Source organism: Sylvia atricapilla, chromosome Z (assembly GCF_009819655.1).
Source record: "Sylvia atricapilla isolate bSylAtr1 chromosome Z, bSylAtr1.pri, whole genome shotgun sequence".
In the NCBI taxonomy this organism is placed as follows: domain Eukaryota; kingdom Metazoa; phylum Chordata; class Aves; order Passeriformes; family Sylviidae; genus Sylvia; species Sylvia atricapilla.
Window position 1 is genome coordinate 45523855 of NC_089174.1, and position 23189 is coordinate 45547043.

Consider the following 23189-nt stretch of genomic DNA (forward strand, 5'->3'; position numbering starts at 1 on the left):
GACTAGATATATCATCTCTTCCCTGGGAGTGATTGCCTCACCAGGGCACTTAGAAGACACAAATGTCTTCAGTGGTTCCCTCTCTGGCAATTGGTATTTGGCTTGCCTTTTCCATCTTCAAATCTTCACTCTCTTCTGTAAGGGTTCTAAGCATTTCCATTTTCTTCCTGAGATTTACAGTACAAGAGGCTTCTTTTCTGTGTAAGCAGCCAATGAAGTTAATGTTATTTATACACCTTTGTTGAAGGCAAGGTGGGGTGATGACTTCCTTTTCTAAAACAATTTTTGTTTTTTCTGTTTTCCCTGAAGCTTTCAAAGACTTTGAATGCAAGATTTAAAGCCTGTGGACCCTTAGACACAATAAACCTGGGTGAATTTGGAGGGGATGTTGCCTGTTGTAAATCCTGGGGGTCATGTTCTAAAAGAGTAATTTCTCATAGTGTGTAAGAGCAAATCCCGGTTTTTAAGTGCCATTACACCTGAAGGTATTTTATTAAAGTTTGGCAGAGGACACCACAATCGAAAAATATCTTGTCAAATTATGCAAATGCTGGCATTCGCACACAACTGAGGTGTGCCTTTTGTAGCACACAGCACTGCTGGCACCTTGTCCAAAGAATGAACCACACTTACGCCACCTTTGAGATCACCATATGTAACTCCATGCCTAGAACTTTTCATCCTGTTCAGGCAACTTCCAAAGGAAGTTTTGGGCATTGGCAGCTCTGGGGCTAAAGCCTCTGGGAAGGTTACACTCTTTTGGCGCAGCTTTCCCGAGTGGGGAGAGAGGCTGATGGAAACCCCGTTGGCATCCCGGTGTGAATGGGATGCCAATCCCCCTGCCATGTTCCGGAGGGGACGTCTCGGAGCTCTGGCCCTCCTTCTCACTCCTTCTCACCCTGCAGGGGTGGGCAGCCTGCAGGCAGGAGGGCCGGCGGCAGGGAGCCGGACAGCGAGCCCAGAGGCGGGGATGGATGATGTGCGAATGGATACTCCGCACCTCGCCGCGCCAGTCGAGCTCTGCTAAAACACCTGTCCCCAGGCGCCAGCTCGAGAGGCTGAGCTGGGCTCCCGCCCTCCTGGAAAGGAAAGGAAGGGAAATTCCCTTCCTCTCGGAAGGGAAAACGAAAAGCTCATTCAGAGAATTACAGACTATTCTGAGTTAGAAAGAGAGCCACAAGCATCGCTGAGTCCGACTTGTCCCTGTCCCTGTCCCATGAGCTCGCCCTGCCCCAGATGGGTTTGCTCTCAGACGCCAAACATCCTCTGTGATGGGGCTTGCTCTCCGTTTGTCCTCCAAAGAATTGTTTTTTCTTTTTCCTTTAATTTATTTTTTTTTTTGGAGGAGGCTGATTCCCCATCCCCTCTTCTATTTTAAATAAATGGATCTGGCTCTGCTTCTGTGCCCTAACCAAAGGAAAACTCTCCACTTGTAAAAATACATCTTAAAGTTATGCAAAAGAACAAAGTGCAGGTGAGCTTTCTTTTTGCACTGTAAGTGTTGTTTTCAATAAGGAAATAAACGATTTGGGTATTTTTAGGTCTTGTGCTTATGTGCTTAAATAATGCATATCCGCAAAAAGGTCTGTTATCTGACCTGCGTGATTGTACTGGGTGTATCCATATTTATTTATGCAGGCACACACATAAAAATGGAAAGCAACGAATGAAGTTGAAATAAATAACACCACCCTACTAAGTACTGCTGCACACAGGACCATTAAATAGTCGAACACGAGGAGTGAATTATTTTTAAGCCAATCTTTTTCATGTTTTATTACTGAATAATAGCAAGCATTTAATCACACATAAGTAGTATGAACATCGGGTAGACAATAGAAATTACATAGAAAAAACAGAATACAAAAGCCAAAAAGTAGGCAAAGATCCAGATTTATAACCAAACTCGGTCATTTGTTTTTGTTTCCAAATATCTGGTTTAGAGACCTGGAAAGCTTTTTTAAAAATAAGAAGCTCGTTGTCCATATCTTCTGAACAAATGGGGCCTCCAAATGCAAAAAATTATGAAGTAACTAATTGATTGTCAATTGTTTTCTCACACAAATCTCTATAAATACATCCACACAAAATGTTTGTAGTTCTCAAACTGTAATGCGGATTAGCTTTAAAATTTTTACCATTCAATCACTGTTATATCTTGGTGTTCAAACTGTATGTTAGAGGGCTCGTGAGAAGATTTGGAGATTAATTAAATTTTTGAATGATATGGCTAAACTGTTCACTATTTCGGTGTACAACAACGTAAAAGGATTACAAGGAATAACTAAAATACAAAGCTTTGCAGGGCAATGAGCAAGTCATAAGGGAAAAACAGAAGAAGAAGAAAAAAAAAAAAAGGGAAAAAAAGTGGGGGGAAAAGGCGAACATTTAAATTTTTTTCCCCTCTTAGAGCTCAGAAGAACCGTCTGCTGCATGTCCTCTGCCTGCCGGAGAGCATGAGAGGGAGCAGCAGGAGCGCTAGTCTTGATTGTGTTTTGGTGTTTTGTTTTTTTTTTTTTTTTTTTTTTTCTTCTTCTTTTTCTCAGGAAATTGAGCAGCACGTGTCTTCTTGCAGAAGCGGGAGCCGGAGTGCCCGGGACGCACAGCTGGAGCCCTGGAGGACTCCCCAGCAGTCGGACATCGGGAGCGCCGCCAACCGCTGGTTACTCGCGATGGCTCGCGGCGGGGATACTCGCGAGGGAAGCGGCTTGCAAGGGACGAGGGGACAAGGACTCGACGGGACGGCGGGGGCAGGTCAGCGGCCAGCCTCCTCAGCGGCCCCCCCGGCTCCCGGAGGGGACGGCGGGTCGCGCAGGTACCGCCCCACCGCTCCGTGCGGGCCCCCCGCCGCCACGTCGAGGGGCAGGCGGCCGCGGCCGTCGGGGAGGTCGAGGCGCGCCCCGGCCCGGTGCAGCGCCGCCAGCGTCTCCAGAAAGCCGGCGCGGGCCGCGTCGTGCGCCGGGAGGCAGCCGGTGCGTGGGTCGGCGCGGTTGGGGTCGGCTCCGCGCCGCAGCAGCAGCTCGGCCACCCGCGGGCTGCCCATCATCATCACCTGCGGGGAGAGACAGCGTCAGTGCCCACCCGTCCCGAGCACCAGGGAGAGTCGGGGGGGCAGCCGGGGCTGGCGGCGGCCGGACCGGCGCCTCTTTTGAGGCGTAATTCCCCTACGATTCTCCTATGCCGGCTACTTGTAGCTCGTGACCTGCATATATTGTGACAGCGGTTTGCGATCATCCATCCGTACAGGTCCCTTCCAGCTCGAGACAGTCTATGATTAGATATTAAATTTAAAATATTAGCTAGTGGTTTCCAGACTAGGTAAAAAACGTGTGTATGTTCTGCTTCACATTTATACCATTTCTATACACTACGGTAAAAATGGTACTTGTGGTGTGTGTATAAGCATATCTATGTACACACACGTGTTTATACGGAGAAACACGTGTCTGTGTACAGATATATACACACAATAGAGATGCCCTTTATGTAAATGTACTCTTTATTATATAATAAATAGTGCATGTATACATATACAATGGATATATAAATCCATTTAGGCATACACATATATTTAAAATACGTTAAATATATTTATACACATTAAGGGTTGATATATATTTGTATACTATATATACACACCATGTATTTTGTGACTGCCCTGAGGGACCTTGCATTTCTGTGACTTTGCATGAATTATCCATTAATCAACGGTCAGCACAGCAATGGGCAATGCAGCTGGGTGTGGCTCCTTTCGGCATTCAGTGTGGGTATTTCCGATTTTTCCCCTCCAAGACATTTTTTCTTTTTTTCTTTTTTCCTCCCAGCTCTGTCTTCTCAGTCATCTGAGAAGAGGTGCTGAGCACTCACGAGCAATGCACAAAACTTAGCTGATAGAAAATTCCGAATGATATTTTGTGCCTAAATGGCAAATCTCTAATGAGATCCTGCTTTTCTGCCACTATCAGAAACTTTCGGCCACGTTTGATCATACACGATTGAACAAAACCCAACAAAAATCCCTAATCGACCAAAAACCAAAATAAATTTGCACATGGGGTTTTACTTCCCTTATTGTCCTGGTCATTTTCAGTGGAATTTTAACTGCCATAAATTGAGAATTAACACTTTGTAAAAAGATCTTAAGATAATACTTTTTCTATCAATTTCTTTCCCAGGACTTTGTTTTGTGCATTTCAAACAATTTGATTTATTTTTAGTAGAAGTGTGAAAATACTTATAAATATCATACTATACAAATTCCCTATATAAATCTTTTCAAGAAGGAAAAAGAGGGTCCACATATTCAGGAGTCAGCCATTTTGCAAGCTGCTGACTAGAGAAAGAGAACCTAGCCTGAAATGAGGAACGGAAAGAGATAATTTATAAGAGTTTGGAGACTCTTTTAGTCTGTAATTTGAACATAAAACAGAAATAAAACGAATAACTTTCTGAGAGCCTTTCTCTGAAATACACTTCAGAAAAAATATTTCATTTTCACGTAAAGTGCAAAAATGGTTAAAATGGCTGTTCAGCTTAGCTGATGAATCATTAAATATATCTCTTCAAATGACAACTTAAAAAATCTTCATGAGATAGATAACTCTAGTTTAAATCTAGTATTTAAATACAGTATACTAATAGTTCAACGAACATTTAAAAAGCATCTGCTTCAGTATGTCGATTAATATAGCACACTTCTAATTCTCAAACTGCCTGGAAAGCAAATTTACATAGTGGTATTCTAACATCTATCAATAAATACTGACATTATTGATGTTTAGAGAATATTAAAATTACTACTACTAAAAGAAAAAAAAACGACTACTAATATATATCTAGTTTCAAGTTACAATTTTTACCAGCACAGTTTCTAGGGTTTTTTGTTCATGAATATACTAGAAAGGGGCTCCGCTTCAATTTCCTTGGGGAACAAAGACCTCTTCGGGCCATATTTTAAAAATCAAGAAATTTGCTCGAAGCGCAGATCATTCCCCAAACCTATCTGGATAAATTATCTTGAGGCGGATTTTGCAGTCCCACTTCTTTTGAGTATCCCCTAGAAAAATTCGTTTGCTGCCAGCGGTTCCCCACTAAACTCCATCTGGTATTTTCAGGACGGCAGGGCTTGTTTAAAAAGTAAACGGCCCATTTGAATTCAGACAGCTGCAGCTGGAGCACGGTTCCGACAATAACCATAAAAATTCATTCTAAACAGGAGATATCCATCCTTCCCCACCAACGCGGCAGAGCACAGCTTCCCCACTCCGCGCCCTTACAGCTACCCCCTCTCCCCTGGGCTCCGTACCTGGAGCGGGGCTCTCCCAAGTGAATTGGTCCCGTTGGGATCCACGCCTGCGTCCAGGAGCTTCCTCACCTCCTCGTGGTCCCCGCGGGCGGCGGCGCTGCACAGGCGGTCGCCATCGCTCCGGTGAGACCCCTCCATCGCCCCACCCTGCCACCTGAGCCCCACGGCTGCCGCTGGCTTTCTCTTTTCCCTGGCTGAGATCTCGTCCGTCGCTGCGATGCAGCTCCTCTTTTCCTTAGGGCAGCGGCCCCCCCCCGCCATCCTACTCCCTCCTGCCCCGCCCGGCCGGTCCGGCTGCAGCATCCGCTCTGCTCCGGATCCCAGCGGCTGCGGGGGAGTCCGTCCGCGTTTCCGCCTGGGGCGAGGGGCACCGGCAGGGTGGCGAAGGACCGCGGGATGCCGGCAGCCTCAAGCACGGCACCTCGGAGGCCGGGCCGCTTTCATCCCCACCCAAAATGCGGGCGGCTCTCGCGGGGTTATCCTCTCACCGGGAAGAAGGGCTGGGGGCGGTGGCCTTGCGCCCCCAACCTCTCCCCATATCGGGGCGGGCTGCGAAGGCAGGGGGGCGGGGCGCCGACCCACGGGCAAACATCTTCCACGGCAGCTACCTCGGCAGGGCAGGTGGGGCGCGCCACGAGAGTATCTAACGCGGGGGTCGACGACATGATGAAGGGACGACGGACCTGAACTTTGCCGGGATAGAGAGGGACTTTTTGTGAGAGTGATGTCTCCGAAAAGGGTCCTGCCCTGACCGAGCCCCCACCGAGGGTGGGGTCGGGGGTCCATCCCTCCGTCCTGCGCCTGCCAAGAGCTGGCGAACCGGATGAGGAAGGGACCGGAGAGAAGAGGATCGCTTCAGGAAAACCGCGGCGAGGGCACGCCAGGGTAAGGTGCAGCTCCAGCTGCGCAGCCGGAGGCCAGGCAAAAGAATCTCGCCTGGAGATCTACAAAATCCAAGCATCTGGCCCCGCCCTTAGCTTTTCGCTAAGCGTCTCCCCGAGGAGGCGGGCAGGCCTCGAGCACGCCCATGACACACACATCCCCGCCCCGAGCCACCCCCGCGGCCGTCGAGGGGCAGCTGGTGATCGGCAGCCACGACTCGCGCGGTGAAGATTTTATTCTGCCACCAGTTCCGAGCAGACCTTTGTAAGAGGCAAGGGGAATAAGGGTGTTGTGATTTTGGTGGGTTTTTTTTTTTTTGGTGGGTTGTTTGGTTGGTTTTTCGGTGGGTTGTTTCTTTCTTTGGTTTGGTTGCTGTTGTATGTTTGGGGTTTTTTTTTCCCCTTCCCTCCATATCTCACAACGACAGTTCCCTAATCTCTCTCTTTTTTTTTTTTTTTTTTTTTTTTTTTTCAGAAGACCGGTGCAACGCCGCAGAAGTATCTGCGGTGCAGATACAACCCCCGAGGGGCTCTCCATCGCTTGAAGAGGAACACGGTGATTTTATGCTAAACATTTACTATTAGCCAAAAGCAGAGACATCCTCAGATGAGGAGAAATAAACAGAGATTTACCCCTGAATAGACAAGTCAGAAGTTCGCTAAAATGTCTTCATTTAGCGGCTTTCTGAGCCTCCCTTGTCAAGTTTCTGGGGCAAGTCGCATTGCATGATAAGGGTCCAATATTTGAGGCGAGACCCTCGCTTGCTTGTGGTGAATTCCCCACCTCATTGTGGTTTTTCTACAAAACATGGTGCAAAGCGGCCCCCGGGACAGACAGACAATTTAAAACAAATAAATAAATACTAAAAAACAAAAACCAAACAAACAAACAAACAAACCCCACCAACCCCACATTTGAAAGAGTGGATTTTTTTTTAAGTTTGTACAGTCTAATAAATTAAGACGATCCCCCACCCAAATGGCAAAATATATTCCAGTTCTTCTTGTGCTCTCTGACATTAATGATAGCCACGTAGATACAAATCCAAGGAGAAAACCTCCTTGGTTATATCTGTCAGGTGTATTAAAATTTCAAATCAACTGTGATGTGTGGCAGGGTTACAGGTCTGCAACTCTGCCTAGTCTTGCTTTCTGTGAAATAATATTTAACATGGATTTTATGCATCTGTATGTATAAATACAGGAATACATGTCTTTTTGTGAGTATATAAGCATAAAAATAGGTTGAACTCAATGACCTTAAAATTCTTTTCTAACCTAGTTAATTCTGTGAAGGAAAAAAAAGTATGTTCACATGTCAATATATTTTCAAGTAAAGATGTTACTTCAAATCAGAGGGCTTGTCTATGTCTCCATCTTCACTAAATTATGTTAAAAGATAATAGTTTAAAACAAAAAATACTGTCCCAGTATTATTATTACTGACCCTCCAAATAACATCAAACTACTAGAACATTTTAAAGTCACAGCATTTTAAGTTACATTATTGAAATAATGCGATTTCTTCCCCCTCTAAAAGCAAATCTTATATTATACAATTCTAGTACCAAGAAAAGATTCAAAACATAACAACAGAGAGTCATATCTGAAGTTAGGGTAATAATAACACAGCTGATGTTAGTGTGTTGTGAAAAAGAACCTTGTACCTCGAGGGGTGGGGGTGGGGAGAGGGAGGTGAATTCACCTTTTCCCCCAGTTAAGCCTTACTGCAAAAATATTTTCATGAGAAAAAAAAAATCATGTTAAGCAGTGTACCTATCCTATCCTATCCTATCCTACATTTCTGCATTTATTCAATTTTAGAATCATTATTCAACCATACAGATCTTTGACACTGAAAACAGATCCATTTTAATACTACACTACAGTAATCCTGCAAATTGTTCTGAGATGTTTTGATAAGAGCACAAAGGACAGAATAGGTAACTTTCAGTTAACAAACAGCCATCTTAAGGCCTGTTTAAGGCTTAGCAAGTAATTCTCTTTCAACAAAAACAACAACAAACCCCTATATATATACACACACATATATATATAGACTATATATATATAGACTATATATATATAAAGAGAGACAAACTATAAAAAACATAATTTTGGGATTTCCTAGCTTGTAAATAGGCAAAAATGGCACAAAAGAGGCAAGGCTAGGAGGTGCAATGGAGAGGTTGCATGGAAGTAACCTATTTCATATATAAGGGGGGTGGTGGGTGAAACAGTTGTTCCGAGTTAAACTAAAAATGAAGCAATAGCCATGTACAGAAATAATTTAACATTATCGTTCTTCTCTTCACTTTAAAACGTCAGAATTTTCCAAAGATATTTATCCTGATTACACATATTGTTTAAGAACAGAAAAAAATCTCTCACCTAAATTAGTCGTTCAGTAGTTGTGCCATGGGGATTTCTATTGAACTTAAAAGTGATCTAAAAATTATCCTGAACAGACAAAGCTAAAACCAAACCACACACAAAAGCTCAGACATATCTCAAAGAAACTGCAATAATAATGAATAAATACTTCATAGAGTGTATCTTACAATTAGAGATTGGTTTGGTTTGGAAAGAGACTCTAATATCAGAGATATTATTTCCAATCCCACCCCACTGCCCTACCTCATACAGCCTGGTTTCGGTGATGGAGCAGTCACAACTCCATTATGTGTTACCCTAGACAGTTAAAGAATTATCCTTGGGCATTGTATTTTTCGTAGGGTTTTTTGTTTGGTTTTATGGTAGGGTTTTTTAAATTAAATTTAACACTCACACATGTCTTACTCAAGGACCCAGGCCCCTCAAAATGAGATTTGCAGTCTAGAGCTAACTGGCATTTTAGAAAAACTCATTCTCGCCAACTAAATCCTCAGAAGAAGGGGACAAAAAAGTAGCAGTACTTACAGCAAGTGTGGAAATAGAATGAGAAAATAACAACCACAGTTTCAGATCTGTGAAGGAGTTTTTTCCTTGCCACAGAGAATTTACTTCGAGGGGATTAGCATCCTAATAATTATGTTTGTATTTAAGATTCATGCTTTTTCGGTCAGACAGAGTTTATGCTTTCTTTTTCTCCCATTTACTGCAGAATAAAGAAATGAGGCCTACTACAAATGCAAAAAAAAAAAAAAAAAAAAAAAAAAAAAAAAAAAAAAAAAGAGGCATTGAAGGCAACAAGGAAAACTGACTATAGTCTCTGATTTATATATTTATAAATCTGTGAATAAGTTTTTATGTGTGTGTATCTGTGTGTATGGCCTCACACTTCTTATTCAAATATCACTGGAAGCAATCTAAACAGACAGTGGAGCTGGGAACCTCTAAGTTACTTTATCTCCACACTCTGAGTCCTATAGCTTGAAAGGTTAAAAAATTTATATATCTATTTATACAAGTCAAAATAAATGGTCTCTATTTTTGAAGTAATTTTGAGTTAAATATTTCTACTTTGCTTCCCCCTCTGTTCTTTTCCAGTCTGTGCTCTGTATTAGAGGAGGTTGTGGAATGCTCTGATAACTATGAGGATTTTGCAGAACAATCCTCAATTTTTCATCAAAATTAATATTCACTTTAGCCTCACTGTATGTCTAATTATTATTGTTATTTTTTTATGTGTGATAATTAATACCTAGGTCCACAACAATCCAATTTTGCACTCTGCAATAAGGAAAAATTCTCCAAAACTGCCCGGACCTCGGATGTCTCTCAAGGTCCTTCATACGAGTGTATATTAATTATTCTTTCTGATGCTGCTCGGCTGCGCTGACCCTTATTTCCCATACTTTCGTAATGGTAAGCTAAGGAAAAGTAAGCGACTGTATTTCACTGTCGTTTACAAGTGTGGAAAATAATACACGGTCGGAAAACAGTGGCCATTTTCTCTCTTCAGAGAAACAGCTATGTTCCTCGTTTGCAAGGAACTGTCTAAAAAGGGTGGTAAGGGGTGGTGGGATCATATTTTCGTAATAAACTATACAGAAAACTTCTCAAAAAGTGGGAGCAAGGCAGAAATAAGTTACGGTAATTTTCAAGAGCCAGACATTCTCTACTGCTTAAACAAAAAAAACCAAAAAAACAAAAAAACAAAACAAAACAAAACAAAAAAAACAACCAATCAAAAAAAAAAAAAAACCACCAAAAAACAAACCACCCGCACAGAAACACCCTGCCTGTAGAAATCTAACGTGTTCCCGGTGCCATCTGAACATGCGGCGTGGAGGGGTCCCCTCGGCGCTGCCACCGGCGCTGGGCCGCCGCCTCCCGCTCCCGCCGCCCCGTCGGGCCGCCCGCGCCCCCCCGAGCAGCCCGCTCCCGGCGTCCTACCTGGGCCGGGGGCTCCCGCGGCGCCTCCGCCGCAGGACCAGCTGCAGGGCGAGGCGCCGCGGCCAGCGCCGCCCCAGCGCCCCGAAAACGCGTCGGACGATGCGCCAGCCCAGCGCCCAGGCCCAGGGAAGGCTGCGGGCGCGCCGAAAGTGGATGGTGCACCTTATCCGGGGGGTCATGGGTGCGGGGAAGCCGCGGGCGCGTCTCGCTACAAATACCTCCCCAGCGGGGCCCCACCAGTGAATCGGCCCTCTCACCCTCCATTCATTGGAGAGGATTTTCTTTATTTTTTTTTCTTTCTTTTTTTTTTTTTTTCTTCTTTTCCGTTTAACTAATTTCGACTCCCCATTTCACTTCACCTCCCTCCGCTCTCCACCCCTCCCCTTACCCCCCCGCTCTAAACTCCTCCCACGATGACAGCTCCCGACTCGAAAGCGGGGAAAGGAAGATTGTCAGCGGGGGATGGGGACGCGGGAGATCGCTCCTCTGCCCTCCCACTGCCCTCCCACTGTCTGGTCCCGGGGAGCAGCGCTACCAGACGGGCGTGGAGACCGGCCAATCGCAGGGCGCTCCCCTGCTTTCAAATAAAGCCTTGACGACATCTCCTTGTCCTCCCCCCGCTCTGCCCCTCCAAACACACCGCCTCCCGCTCCGTTTGGGGACTGCTTTGGGGTTTTTTTCTTGCTATTCAGTTGCTCTCGGACCCCACGTCCCCCAGGAAAGCCCCGACGGGCAGGGGGCCTGGGAGGCGCTCATCGCCGCGCTGGCACTCAGGGAGCCGGCTAGCGGATTGCTGCCGCTTTAAAAGCGCGGGCCAGTGTTGGCCCTGGCGAGCGTCACATGGCCATTTGAACGGGACGCGGGAGCGCTGCGTAGCGGAGCGCAGCGAGTGGGGGAAGAGGGGCCGGGGGCGAGGGGAGAAAAGAGGATTTCGATTTCCCCGCGCCGGTCACAGAAAACGGGTAATGAAAGGTTCCCCTCCCAGGCCCCGGGCCCTCTCCCCGTTCGTGCTCCGCGGTGTCGGACCTCTTCGCTTTCCTTTTAAATACGAGGTTTTGGAGCGGGGCAGGGGAGCAGCGGAGGGTGGCTCAGAATCTCCAGTCAACCTGCTGGCGCTCTCCTGCCCGCCTGGCTCCCCGGAAGCACCGGGGAGCTGCCGAGACCCGCGACAGCCGGTGCTGAGCCAGCTCTGCCGCCGGGCAGAGCATCCCTGGGCTGTGGAGGGGGTTACTGCTACCTCACTGTTCCGTCTCTCACCCCAAGAATCCTTCTGCCTGCGCTTTCCCCCCGCCCTCCGGGTGCAGAGTGCCTCCATATGAGCCGTGAGAAGAGGGATGGGCAGGCAGAGCGCCGTTTCTGCTGGCGCACCTTCGCCCTCCCCGGGAGCGGCGGGGCCCGGCTCGGCCGGTCACGGCTTGAGGTGGCTGGGGAGAGGGTTCAGGGCAGCTCCAGGACTGCGCGGAGCCGCGGGAAAAGCGCCGGGAGAGGACGCAGAGTAGCAGTCCCTGGGAGGGATAGTGAACATAAGCGTGTGCAACACCATCCCCCGCAACAGACACCACTTTCGCTCGAATGGACGTAAAGTAATAACTCGGATGTCAACACAAGCTTTCTCCTTCCCCGGCACGGAGTAACCCTAACAACAACGCTGATAAGGAAAAAAAGCCTGTAATGGTTTCAAGTCTGATTTCAAGCCTGGGAAACGGGGTGAGTGAAATCGCCCGTTTAGAAACGAAAGCATCTTTAGAGAGAAGTTTTTTCTTTTCTTTTTTTTTTCTTTTTTTTTTTTTTTTTTTTTTTGTTTTGTTTTCCTCGTTATTTTCTCCTCTCCTCTCCTGCCGTGACTACTGCTCCCTGACAGACAAGGCAAAATTCAGAGAAATGAACGCCTACCCATAATGTTACAATACAGGTGCCAGAGCCAGAGGAGAAGTGAGAGGATGTACAACAACTTTGTCAATAGAAACCGAATACCCATCAATGCTGAATGTATGGGGCTCGCCCCACAGGGCTCGAATATCTGGGGCTCGTCCTGCACAGAGGGCACAAACCCTGTTGCAGAAGGCTCGCACATGTACTCAGTTACAGAAGCAATATTAAAAATAATAATGGCTAGTAATCTGCCATCTTAAACATAATACTTGTAGGGCTTTCTTGATAAACTGTACTGCTGCTGCTGTTTGTTGTTAACTGTTACTATTCTTCTTTTCGAAGACGACTCCAAGCTCTAGAGCCGCTGCTGCTGCTGCTAGAAGAAAAGGTGCCTGTGGAAGCTCCTGCAGCCAAGCAGGATCTTGCCAGTGATCCCCACCCTTCCATGGTGTGAGTAATCCTCACCATGAGCCTGATCTGGGAAGGGGCTCTGGACATACTCTGTGAGGCAGATTTATAACAATTAGGTATTTAGCCCTGCTGGGGTTTGAGGACCTACTCTACTTATTTGGTGCAATCAGCCTAGCAAGTTGTGTTTTTCCCCTGCCAAGTTTATAAACAATAACAGCAGTGATATCATATTACTATTTTTTGTTGCTGTAGTTTCATAAGCCTTAGTGGAAAAGCTAAAAAATTGAAATGAAATCTTGTTCTTGGAGAAAATGATGATTTAAAACAGGAATACTGGTCCAATTGAGGATGGAAGTGCAGCTTAATAGAACCTTATTGTTCTGTAAGGAGTGTGGCCAGGCTCTAGCTTTCCCCCATCTCCACACCTGGTTGCAGCTCCATTCTGGTTCCCACAGGCATGGGATGCAGGCACTTAACTGCTGCATCCCCAGTGTTGTCCTTGGTTCGGCTATGCCATCTTCTAGGGCAGAGTGCAGCACAAATTAATAAGGTGTTATAATAGCATATTATAATGTTACGTGTTTTCTACTTAAAAATATGTATAAAACATATGTTCTAGACATTCTTATGATGAAAAACTGTGAATATAGACTAAAGATAACAAAAATGTTTGATACGTGTTTTTTATGTGTTTTATATAATTTTAATTTCGTTATAATTAAACCAAGAAGCATAATTAAACTACGCATATTGCATATAAAAATAATTGATAAGCAAATATATCACATTTATGCATAATCATAACGTTTTATATATGTGTGTTCTATATGTGTATCATGTATTTTTATATAGGTAGCACATAAATACATTATGTACATTAATGACATAACTATTTTATAATATGACAACAGATACGAAGTAATTATAAAGCACACATTGTATGAAATAACATTATAATAAATAACATATTCCAATCCGTTATGAAAAAGGTATACACGATATTTTTCTCGTTTATATACGAGATACCTAGGGGTTGGATTCTTAACAGGAATGCAAAACCAAGATAAATCTTTATCACCTTTTCTACAGGCAGCTCTGCAAAGTGCCCGGGTTAGCGCTGGGGTATGAGACCTTGAGCTCTGTCACTGCGTCGTCTGTCCCTTTCTCAGTCCCTAAGGTTCAGGACGTGTGAACAGAGCCCCTCTTGGGTTCCAGGGAGGGAGGCAGGGTCTACCACTTGTCCCGCACCGGCGGGGAGCACCGTCCCCACCGCCTGCCTCACCGCCCGGCTCGCTGCTCTCTGTCCGCTCCCTCAGCACACCTCTCTGGGGCTCGGGGACTCGCTGCGGTGAGAGCGGGTCTCCCCGCCTGTTTCTTGCACCTCGGCAGAGGCTGGGCTGTTGCTGTATCTTTTCCCTGGGGCGCTCACATCCAACTCCCCCGGCACCGAAGCAGCCAGTAAAACATGTATCGATTGTCACATAATATGTAGCCCCCCTCCACCAGCAGCAGAGCTGTTTCAAAGGTTTGCTTGTTTCTTTACCAAACGTGTCACCTCCAAGCATCTTAGGAAGCCCTGGAGTCGAGCTCAGATGTATTACTTTTAATTTTTCGTTTACGGCTCCTTGGTTTTACAATCACATGATTTTTTAAGAAGTACTATAACTCAGGAGAGGTCACTTGCAAGTTGTTAAAAGGAGTACTTCAGCTGGGGACCATATCAGACTTGCAGAGACACAAATCTCTATTTTCTCCTCCCAGGTCCTGGTCATGGTTGCAGCCTGCACAACGAAAGCCACGGATGCGCTGTCAATACGTGTACAGACATGCACAGTATCCTACGTGGTTTTAAGCAGGTATTTACCAAAGCTGCAATCACACCAGGAAGCACTGATCCAACTGGTTTTGCCAGAGGTGGCCGATTGGTTTCAGCACCCCTTCAGTTCGGTTTAACCAAAACCAAATGGAGCTGTCGGGACAGGGAGACCCTGAAGCCTTTTCTATCTTCTTCAGACAGGGAGCTAGCAAGTGTGAGTAGAGGGCCCTGGGGAGCAGAAAGTCCAGACGTGGCCCCATCAAAACAGAGGAAGGGTTTATAGTAGTGTATCTCTGTGCAGGGATTTTCCTTCATATTTAATATTCAATATTAGCTATTTAATATTTTCACATTTAGTACTTTCTTCCTCCATATTTCATACTTCGTACTTAATATTTAATATTTCGTACTTCATGTGTCATATTTCATATTTCTCTTCAGTGTTTGGACTCTTGTGTGGAAAAGGGGGCCTGCAGAGGCCCATAGCATTTCTACTGCAGGATAATATAAGGGCATGACTTAAAAAATATTGTCCTTCGTGCGTTCCAGCAGGGAAACGCGATCAGGGGTTATTCACAGCATCGCGTGAGTACTGTTCTATTTGGTGTCTCCCGAGTGGGGCGCGGGCAATGGTCCGGGAAGAGGTTAGGCACAGGACGGCGGGTCGCGCAGGTACCGCCCCACCGCTCCGTGCGGGCCCCCCGCCGCCACGTCGAGGGGCAGGCGGCCGCGGCCGTCGGGGAGGTCGAGGCGCGCCCCGGCCCGGTGCAGCGCCGCCAGCGTCTCCAGAAAGCCGGCGCGGGCCGCGTCGTGCGCCGGGAGGCAGCCGGTGCGTGGGTCGGCGCGGTTGGGGTCGGCTCCGCGCCGCAGCAGCAGCTCGGCCACCCGCGGGCTGCCCATCATCATCACCTGCGGGGAGAGACAGCGTCAGTGCCCACCACAGAGCTCAGGCTTTCTCGCTCGGCGAGAAAGGAATAGGGGTCCGCAATGGAAAGGAGAAGAAAATCCGAGGGTGAGGCATGGAAATCGGCTCCGGACGTGCCACAAACGGTGAAGAAAATGTACCCGTCTGGGTAGCGTCGCCGCATTGGAAAACTCTCCTATCCACGCCAGGGGACAGGAGGGAACAGGCGGGTGAGAGAGGTTCGAGACCCCTGTCGGGGTGTGTGGATGCGCAGTAGGCCTGCCGGCGGGGGTCCGTAGGCTTGGAGCAGACGAACCGAGTCTGCTCGGTGTCCCCGGGAAGGGGCTCGCCCTCCTCCCGACGCGCTCCGCCGGAAACCCAGATCAAGTCCCAGGTCGCTTTGCACCCAGCCCCACGGAACCGTGCCGGTGCAGGGGGTCGCGGGGACCGCCATGGTTCCGCTCGTATCCGTGACACTTCTCCAGAGGGTCCTTGGCAAGAGGAGATGCTTACTGCAGAGAGCCCGCCATGTCTGCGGCGCCGCACCCTCGCTCCCCTCACTGCCAGCAGGGAATGAACCTGCGGCCTGACCCGCGTGTCCAGGGCAGTACCAACGTGTCCGACAGCCCTCCCCCTCGGGCTCGCCGTTTTCTAAGCTGGATTTTCCTTAGCGCACCTAGCAGTGTGTTCACCAGGGGCTATGTCCCTGCCGCGAAGATTGGGGAAAAAATAAGCAGAACCAAAACCAAAAAACAACAGAACTGGAGGACGGCAATGAATACCTCTTTCGAGTGAAATGCTCCACCGACATTTTGTAGGAGAGTGTTTCGCAAGCACTGGCAGTAAAACTTAAATACAGCTTCTCAGAATATTCCAGTTTCGTTTTATTTTGAAATTTTAAGAAACAGCTGGCTAGAACTACTTCGAAAATTAACTCAGCCTTTATAAATTTAAGCTCTACTACACCTCCAGGCACTACGTCTACCTACACGTTCATGTGAGTGTAAAATGTGGGCAGAGTGAGCCCCACAGGTATTGCTCGTTGTTGACCTGCAGCGTCAGCTGGGCAAGGCTGTCGCGACCGGGTGTTTCTATTCGTGAGAGCCACAGAATATTCTTTTTGCCCATAGGATCGGAGAAGAAAAATACTAACAGTCATATCAAGCAGAAGATGAGGTACAACGAAAGGGAAATTATTTCTTCAAACGTGAGTTGTTACATTTTATTGCAGGTTTATTGCGAGATGAGCATTAAAGTTCTCGGATTTGAGTCATCCTATCTCGGTTCAAATGAAGTAATGGCTTGCTGAGACTAAAACCTCCCTGCTTCGGCCGTCACCGTAAAAGACTTTCTCCTTCCCAGAGAGGCGAGAAGAATCCCTGTGCCACGCCGCCCCGACAGCAGCCGAGCACGGTGACGGAGGGCGGCCGCCTCCGGGGCACCGGAGGGCCCGCTGCTGCCCCGGCGCTGTCGCCGCCCTCCTCGGGCAGGGCACGGAGGGCCGCTGCCCTCGCCCAGCTGGCAACAGTCCCCCTGCCTACCTGAATGGGGGTCCTGCCGTAGGAGTTGACGGCGTTGGGGTCCGCTGCTCCGTCCAGGAGCTCGCCGAGGCGCTGCAGGTCCCCGCGGGCGGCAGCGTTGGCCACCTCATCCGCCGCCGCGCCTCCCGCCCGCCGCGCCATGTCCCGGCCCGCCGCTCCCCGCACGGCTCCGCAGCCGCCACTCGGCCGCCCGGCGCTGCCGGCGGCGATCCCGGCCCGCGGGGAGCGCCTTGCCCATGAGAACGCCCGGCCCGTGCCCCCGGTGGCGCGGCCCGGGCCCAGAGGTTCCCGAGCGGCGCTGACGCCGAGGCCGCTTCCACCTGCGAGGACGCGGCGGAGGCTCCCGGCTCCGGTTTTCCTCCCCCGGCTGGTGCCGCCCGGCCCATCCCCGTGTCACCGCTGGCCTCGCTCGCCGTGACAGGGCGGAGCGACCTACGCAGCTCTTCGACGGCAGAGAGCGCCCAGCTCCCGAGCTAGCAGCCGGTGGCGGGGCGGGCTCTTTCTCCAGCTTTAGTGTCTATTATTTTATTTTCCGGGGCTTTCTTTCAAGGGCAGCAGCGTCCTAACCACTGCCTGAGCGCCACGAGAGGAGCAGGGGCAGAGGAAGGGGAGGAGCAAAGGCAGCAAAAGACTAATGAGAGCGGGACGTAATGGGGAGAGTGGCCGCGGCACCGGTGTTCCGCCGGCGCTGCCTCCTCTCCCTCTCGGGACATGCATCGGCACCCCGAGGCGCAGGTGGCCGCCCCTCCTTCCCTTCCCCTGGGCGAACTGCGAGCTCCTGTCTCTGCTTTTTTGGCCAGCAGGGACGATTACGCAAGTGACAGCGGGTGCAGCGGCGCCGACAGCCTCCACTGAGACATGAATCGCCGCTCCGTCGTCTCCACCCCCCACCGCCTAAACCGCTCTTTTATTTTCCTTCCCGCCCCCCCCCCCCTTTTTTTTTTTTTTTTTTCCTCTTAGAAACGTTGCGAGCCGAACAAAGGCCGCGGCGGCGTTCCTGCGCCCGCCCCTCGGCAGGCCCGGGCCGGGGCGGGGCCCCGGGGGAGAGGCGGCGGCAGCACCACGGACAGCTCCGGCCCGGGCCTGCTGCCCACCGCCGCTGCCCTGCCTCCGCTCCGGGGACCCCCCCGCCTCCCGACATGTCCCTAAAAGTACCCTTCCTAAGCGCCCCGCATGTGCGCGCTGGTGGAGTGCGATGTCGAGCAGTGTCGGGCATGTTCCTAAAACTGTACTGGCCAAATTCTTCTCCATCGTTACACTTTTCTACTTTTTGTATGTTTAAATAGGTAGAAATGAGTGGAAAATATTCATTCACAATAAAGAGCTTCTTGTTTGAAATTGTTGGTTCTGGTTAAATAATTGGGCTTTTAAACATGATTTGGCGATTTCGTTGGTTTGGATTTGGCTTTTGATTTGGTTGTTTTGGCTTGATTTTCTTTGCTCTTTACTAATGAGTTTTCCATTCAAGCACCAGATACCATACAGATGTGAAAACAAAGATGTTTCAGAATTTTTACATTAAATAAAAGGAAACAAGTGGAATAGTTTCATCTGTATACCCTGATATGTAGATCACTGTACAATGGAAACACCCAAGCTGTGAGCAGTATAGCTAAGCCTGGAAAAGACTGCAATCTGATCTTTACAACAGCTGTAGTAAAGAAAGGTATTATAGAATCGGTTTCCTAGACATAGTATATTGATCCTGATTCTCAGCTGCAGGACAAATAAAGAAAAAGGATTCTGACAAGGCTTTGATGCCAGTGATATATCCATATGGTAAAAATAATCACATCTATTGGAATTGTGTGAAAAATTTAGGCGGGGCACTTGATTTTAACAAAGAAAAAGCATGAAAATAATGTCTGAAGAAAGATAAGCTTTCCACTTATTTGTTTAACTTGTTATTCCAAAACTATGTGGTAAATAAGATAACCATGCCCCAAAATATTCCTTCACATTGCTTTTTAAAAAGGGTGGCATTTCCTACTAACCTCATGAAGTAGCTCTGTCAAATACATATTAATGGAAAATTAAGGAGTCCTTCACAAATTTTCCTGCAGATCAGAAAAACCCATACAGTGACATTAGGGAAGATTCCCCTCCAGCAAATTCATAAATGTTCCCTTCTCCCTTTTGCAAATTCATAAATGCTCATTTTCCTCACTAAGAAAGGAAACCCTGTCCACTAGCAAAAATTGAGATATTTTAGCTGGAAACTGCTTACCTTGGAGCTGGAATCTCAGATAGAACTTTCCCTTTTTTTCTGAATATGCGCTGCATATTCAGAACAGCACATGCATGTGCAATGCATGTGCTGTCTGAAGGACAATTTCACTGTCCAGTTGATGGTAGCTTTAAAAAAGATACTACACAGTTGGAAATGACTACTTCCTGTTTCAAAGTTAATAGTGTAGAGGTAAGTTGTACAATCATAATCTTAAAACAATCCCTTAGGGAGGTGTCACATCTTTCTGTGCTGCTGGTTAATTAATTACATGTATGGACAGTGACAAAATGCCAAATAAATACAAATCTCTTAGCAAGTAGAAGGACTTTGCAAGCACTGCAAGAATACAATTTTCTACAATCTAAAAGAGAAAAGAGAGACATTGAGAGATTCAAGAAGATGCTCAAATGCATAATGTGTAATCAACTGAGTATTGCTCAAAAACACGAGCCTAATTTTTCCTGGGGAGGAAAAAATTATTGGCAGTTTGTCCTGGATATGTTTTTTTTTCTAACTGACACCCTTTAAATAGTTTCATTTAGAGTAGAAGGTTCTGTTCTTCTGTTACCTGGGTCACTTTCTCTGGGAAGTAGGAAAATAGCCAACACTGGTGACCTAACATTCCTTTTCTGGATCAGAATAAGTAGGCAAATAAGCCAGAACAGGAAAACATCCTGATTTTGCACTTCTTTCAAGAGGAAGTATAAAACCACTAATTCTAATTTATTTTGTCTCTTTGTGGTGGTTTTGACAGTATTTTGGAAGTTTATTTTCTCTTTTTTATCCAGTTGTTCTTTATGTACTATTTCAAGGAAAGTGGACATCAGCACCACAAAACATGGAATAGACACCATTCTGGCAATTTTATGGCTATTTGCCCAACTATGTTTGCAATGAACTCACTGTGCACTATTACTCTTACTAAAATTTTAAGTTTTACAGATGAAACTTGAAACTTTTTTCAAGTTTACCTTGAAACTTGCTCCCACATTTGGTTACCATGTTGGATATGTAATTTGCTTTCTTGTGGCTCTTTGATAAAATGTTCTCCCAGAACAGCTTAATCAGTCTTAGAGAAAGTACTCCTTTAGAAAACCAACAGCAACAAAACAAATGGCACCCTCTCAACCCCCAAAAACCAAACAACAAATGCCTAATAAAACCCCAAGAAAAACCTCAAAACAAACAAGCACAACCAAAACCCCCATACAAAACAAACAAAAAGTCCAAATTACTTTCTTATGTTGAAGAACTGAGCTACCAAGACACCAAAATCGGATGCTAGCCAATTACCTTGTCTGCAAATTATCCCTGATTTTGGTTTTTGATAGTAAGGGTTCTCCCTACCAGAGAGGTTTCCCTAATCCACAGATGTCACACTGGTTTGATCCTGTGTTTTGTACTATGGAAATCCTGAAAAACCACAACATCAAAAATGTGCTATCTAGATTTAAGTGTTTTATTTCCCTTTTCCTTTTTTAACTTTCATTCTATACACCTTCACATTCAGAGATACAGCTGGCTGCAGAGAAAGACATGAATGTAGGATCTAGGGCACATTATTCAGTTCACAAAGTCTAGCACAGCCCCAGCTTTGCACCTGTGGCATCTGTGGCAATTGCAGCAAAAGTTCTTAGGATCTAAGTAATAATTCCCATCTTCCCATAACTTAACTGTACAGTGCTGAGCAAATCCCTCTTTGGCTCAAATGTCTCTTTGGCTCACATTTATGCATAAGGATTGTGGTCATAGATCTGAAGGACAGTGGGAGGAAAAACTACTGAATTTGATATGTTTTCAGTATAAGAAGTCGAACTGTAAAACCTTCCATACACACTCTCCATGGGCTTTGTGATTCTGCAATTCCAGGGACCAGTCACCCACTGTCTGAAGAAGAGTGTGAGTCAGGCAGTGTGCTGAGGCCCTAAGCCATGCTTAACATGTCAGGCAGGTGTCATGCATCTCCCAAAATCAACAACTACGTTGAAAAGTTACATCAAATCAACAGTTAGCATGGATTGAACATTTAATCAATTCCCCAAGTGTATGTACTTGTATAACCATTGTTAATGACAAGACTCTTGCTGAAGCTGCAACACACCAATCAGCTTGCACTGGAGAATCAGTCCCATTGCACGAGCTTTTTCGATTTTCATCAAGAGTGTGGTGACCAAAATCAACAAAAAGCTATTGATTTCTCACTGCAGTCAGGGTGCATACAAGCACACTGAGGTTCAATTTAATCTGGTAGTAAACTATCCTAATTGACTGATGCATCTTTATTTCTAAGTATTTATATCCCCACAGGGAAAAAGGAGAAAGATTTCCCAGTTACAGTCAACTCATATTCAGCTCATGTTGAATTATTCCAAATGGGGCTTGAGGGGGTGGGTCAGAGGCAGAGCAATTTAGTGCACAATTTCTGTCTGCACAACAGTCAGAAATTTAATTACCTGAGACCACAGGCATCAAGGATTACTTCTTGGTTTTGATTTTTATTCAGACCATATGTCAGCTGGTTGCAAAGTGAGCTTTGCTGGCTGAGTGTTTAGTGAATGTTTCTGAACTTTTTGGCAGCTGTGCCTGTTCTACCTTTAAATACGGAACACAGGGAGAAGATTAAGATATCTTTTAGAAGCTGATCTGTAAGGAATTTGTATTAAATTAGTTTTGTCCCACTTTTGTAAAGCCCTTGAAGTTTTAAGAAAAAGAGAAGCATTATGAGTTTTCTTTCCCTCTAGCCCAACTTGCTTTGTAGGTCAGCTTGAAAATTACTCGGTAGGAGTACCAAACCTTATCTTCCCAATCTGTTTGGCAGACTACTGAGTATAGGAGGAGTCTCTATTCAATGCAGCTATTGAAAACCAATGTATGAGTCACTATGGAACATGCTTTAGATTATCACACTATAACTCCAAGCAATTTAGGCAATCTTTAGCTTGTCTCTTAATTTTATAATCTCCTGTGGTAATATTTTCAAACCTGTTTTATCAAGCTAGGATCTTTCTTTTACCAAATCACATAAGCCCATAAACTGTGAGTATGAAAAAAGCAAGAAACAGGATAATGTCACTGCTCGGACTTGTGAGCAACTGAGACATGAGCTCAGATTGGCAGGGAATCTGAATTGTTTATTCAAAGAAATAAGCTGGGTTTTTGTACATTTTTTCAAGGCACAGTATTTCCTTACATGGTAATTCTTACCACATGACCTATCCCATGTTTCCACCTCAGCAAAACACTTTCTAAATGTCCTTCTGTGGGGTGGTAACATGCTGTTCACCTGTCTGTCAGCTAATGGCAGGCTTGTCTCCTCCTCAACTCAAGGACAAGCTGCTCCGTGCTGCCATGGACTTCTGCAGGCGAATCCCACAGCTCGCAGCCCAACTCCTTCTCATCTCTTCCCACATAGGCTGGTCGCACCAAAGTATGTAAAAATTCATCAGAGTGGTGAAGCATTGGTTTGCCTCTAACCATGGCTTTCTTTCTCTTTCTTGAGAACATTCATTAGGTGCTGGAAGTAGGTGTTTAGCTGAAAACGAGAGTATTTTAAAATCTATAAGTAATTTTCTTCCAAATGTTGAACTTCCTTGCTTCTTGTCATGGCATAATTTTCCCTATTCGTCAGGTTTCATACAGTCTTCCAAATTAAAAGTGTTCACTCTGATAAGTCAACTTTACCTGATGTCTTTCAGACATCAAAAACAAGTCTGCCCACTAGCTTGCTCTTTTTTTATTTGCCATTCAAAGCCTTTTTGCAGTAGCTAGAAAGTGGAAACATGAATATACAGATGGTGCCTGAGGCTTTAGTCAAACCCTAGTTTTAGGCAAGCAAAAGTATGGGTTTCTGTGCTGCCAGAGAGACGGTACAGTTGAAGTTACTGTAAAACA

The 23189-nt window shown here is 46.3% G+C and overlaps 2 protein-coding genes across 3 annotated transcripts; both read right to left on the bottom strand.

Annotated features, from left to right (window-relative positions):
• Positions 1–1733: 1733 nt before the first annotated feature.
• Positions 1734–11222, bottom strand: LOC136374476 (cyclin-dependent kinase 4 inhibitor B-like). Of its 2 annotated transcripts, none has more exons than XM_066339852.1 (2): positions 10525–11222; positions 1734–3052 (listed from the first exon to the last, which is right to left on the bottom strand). In XM_066339852.1, exons 1-2 carry the CDS (start codon positions 10786–10788, stop codon positions 2756–2758), a joined length of 561 nt encoding a protein of 186 aa, XP_066195949.1. In that variant the 5' UTR covers positions 10789–11222; the 3' UTR covers positions 1734–2755. The 2 variants fall into 2 exon arrangements, with proteins under 2 accessions (XP_066195949.1, XP_066195950.1); XM_066339853.1 differs by lacking the exon at positions 10525–11222 and adding an exon at positions 5306–5443.
• A 4043-nt stretch (positions 11223–15265) lies between these two features.
• CDKN2B (cyclin dependent kinase inhibitor 2B) lies at positions 15266–17209 on the bottom strand. Its single transcript, XM_066338591.1, has 2 exons — positions 17069–17209; positions 15266–15532 (listed from the first exon to the last, which is right to left on the bottom strand). The coding sequence occupies exons 1-2, from the start codon at positions 17207–17209 to the stop codon at positions 15269–15271; spliced, it is 405 nt and encodes a 134-aa protein (XP_066194688.1). The 3' UTR covers positions 15266–15268.
• Between the last annotated feature and the right edge of the window lie 5980 nt (positions 17210–23189).

What these genes read in the sequence shown, in the direction of transcription:
- CDKN2B (XM_066338591.1), bottom strand. Translation starts at nt 17,209, where the DNA reads ATGGCGCGGCGGGCGGGAGGCGCGGCGGCGGATGAGGTGGCCAACGCT. An exon ending in ACGGCAGGACCCCCATTCAG is followed by an intron (nt 15,533 to 17,068) that starts GTAGGCAGGGGG and finishes CTCTCCCCGCAG; the next exon opens with GTGATGATGATGGGCAGCCC.
- LOC136374476 (XM_066339852.1), bottom strand. Translation starts at nt 10,788, where the DNA reads ATGGAGGGTGAGAGGGCCGATTCACTGGTGGGGCCCCGCTGGGGAGGT. An exon ending in CGCGGGAGCCCCCGGCCCAG is followed by an intron (nt 3,053 to 10,524) that starts GTAGGACGCCGG and finishes CTCTCCCCGCAG; the next exon opens with GTGATGATGATGGGCAGCCC.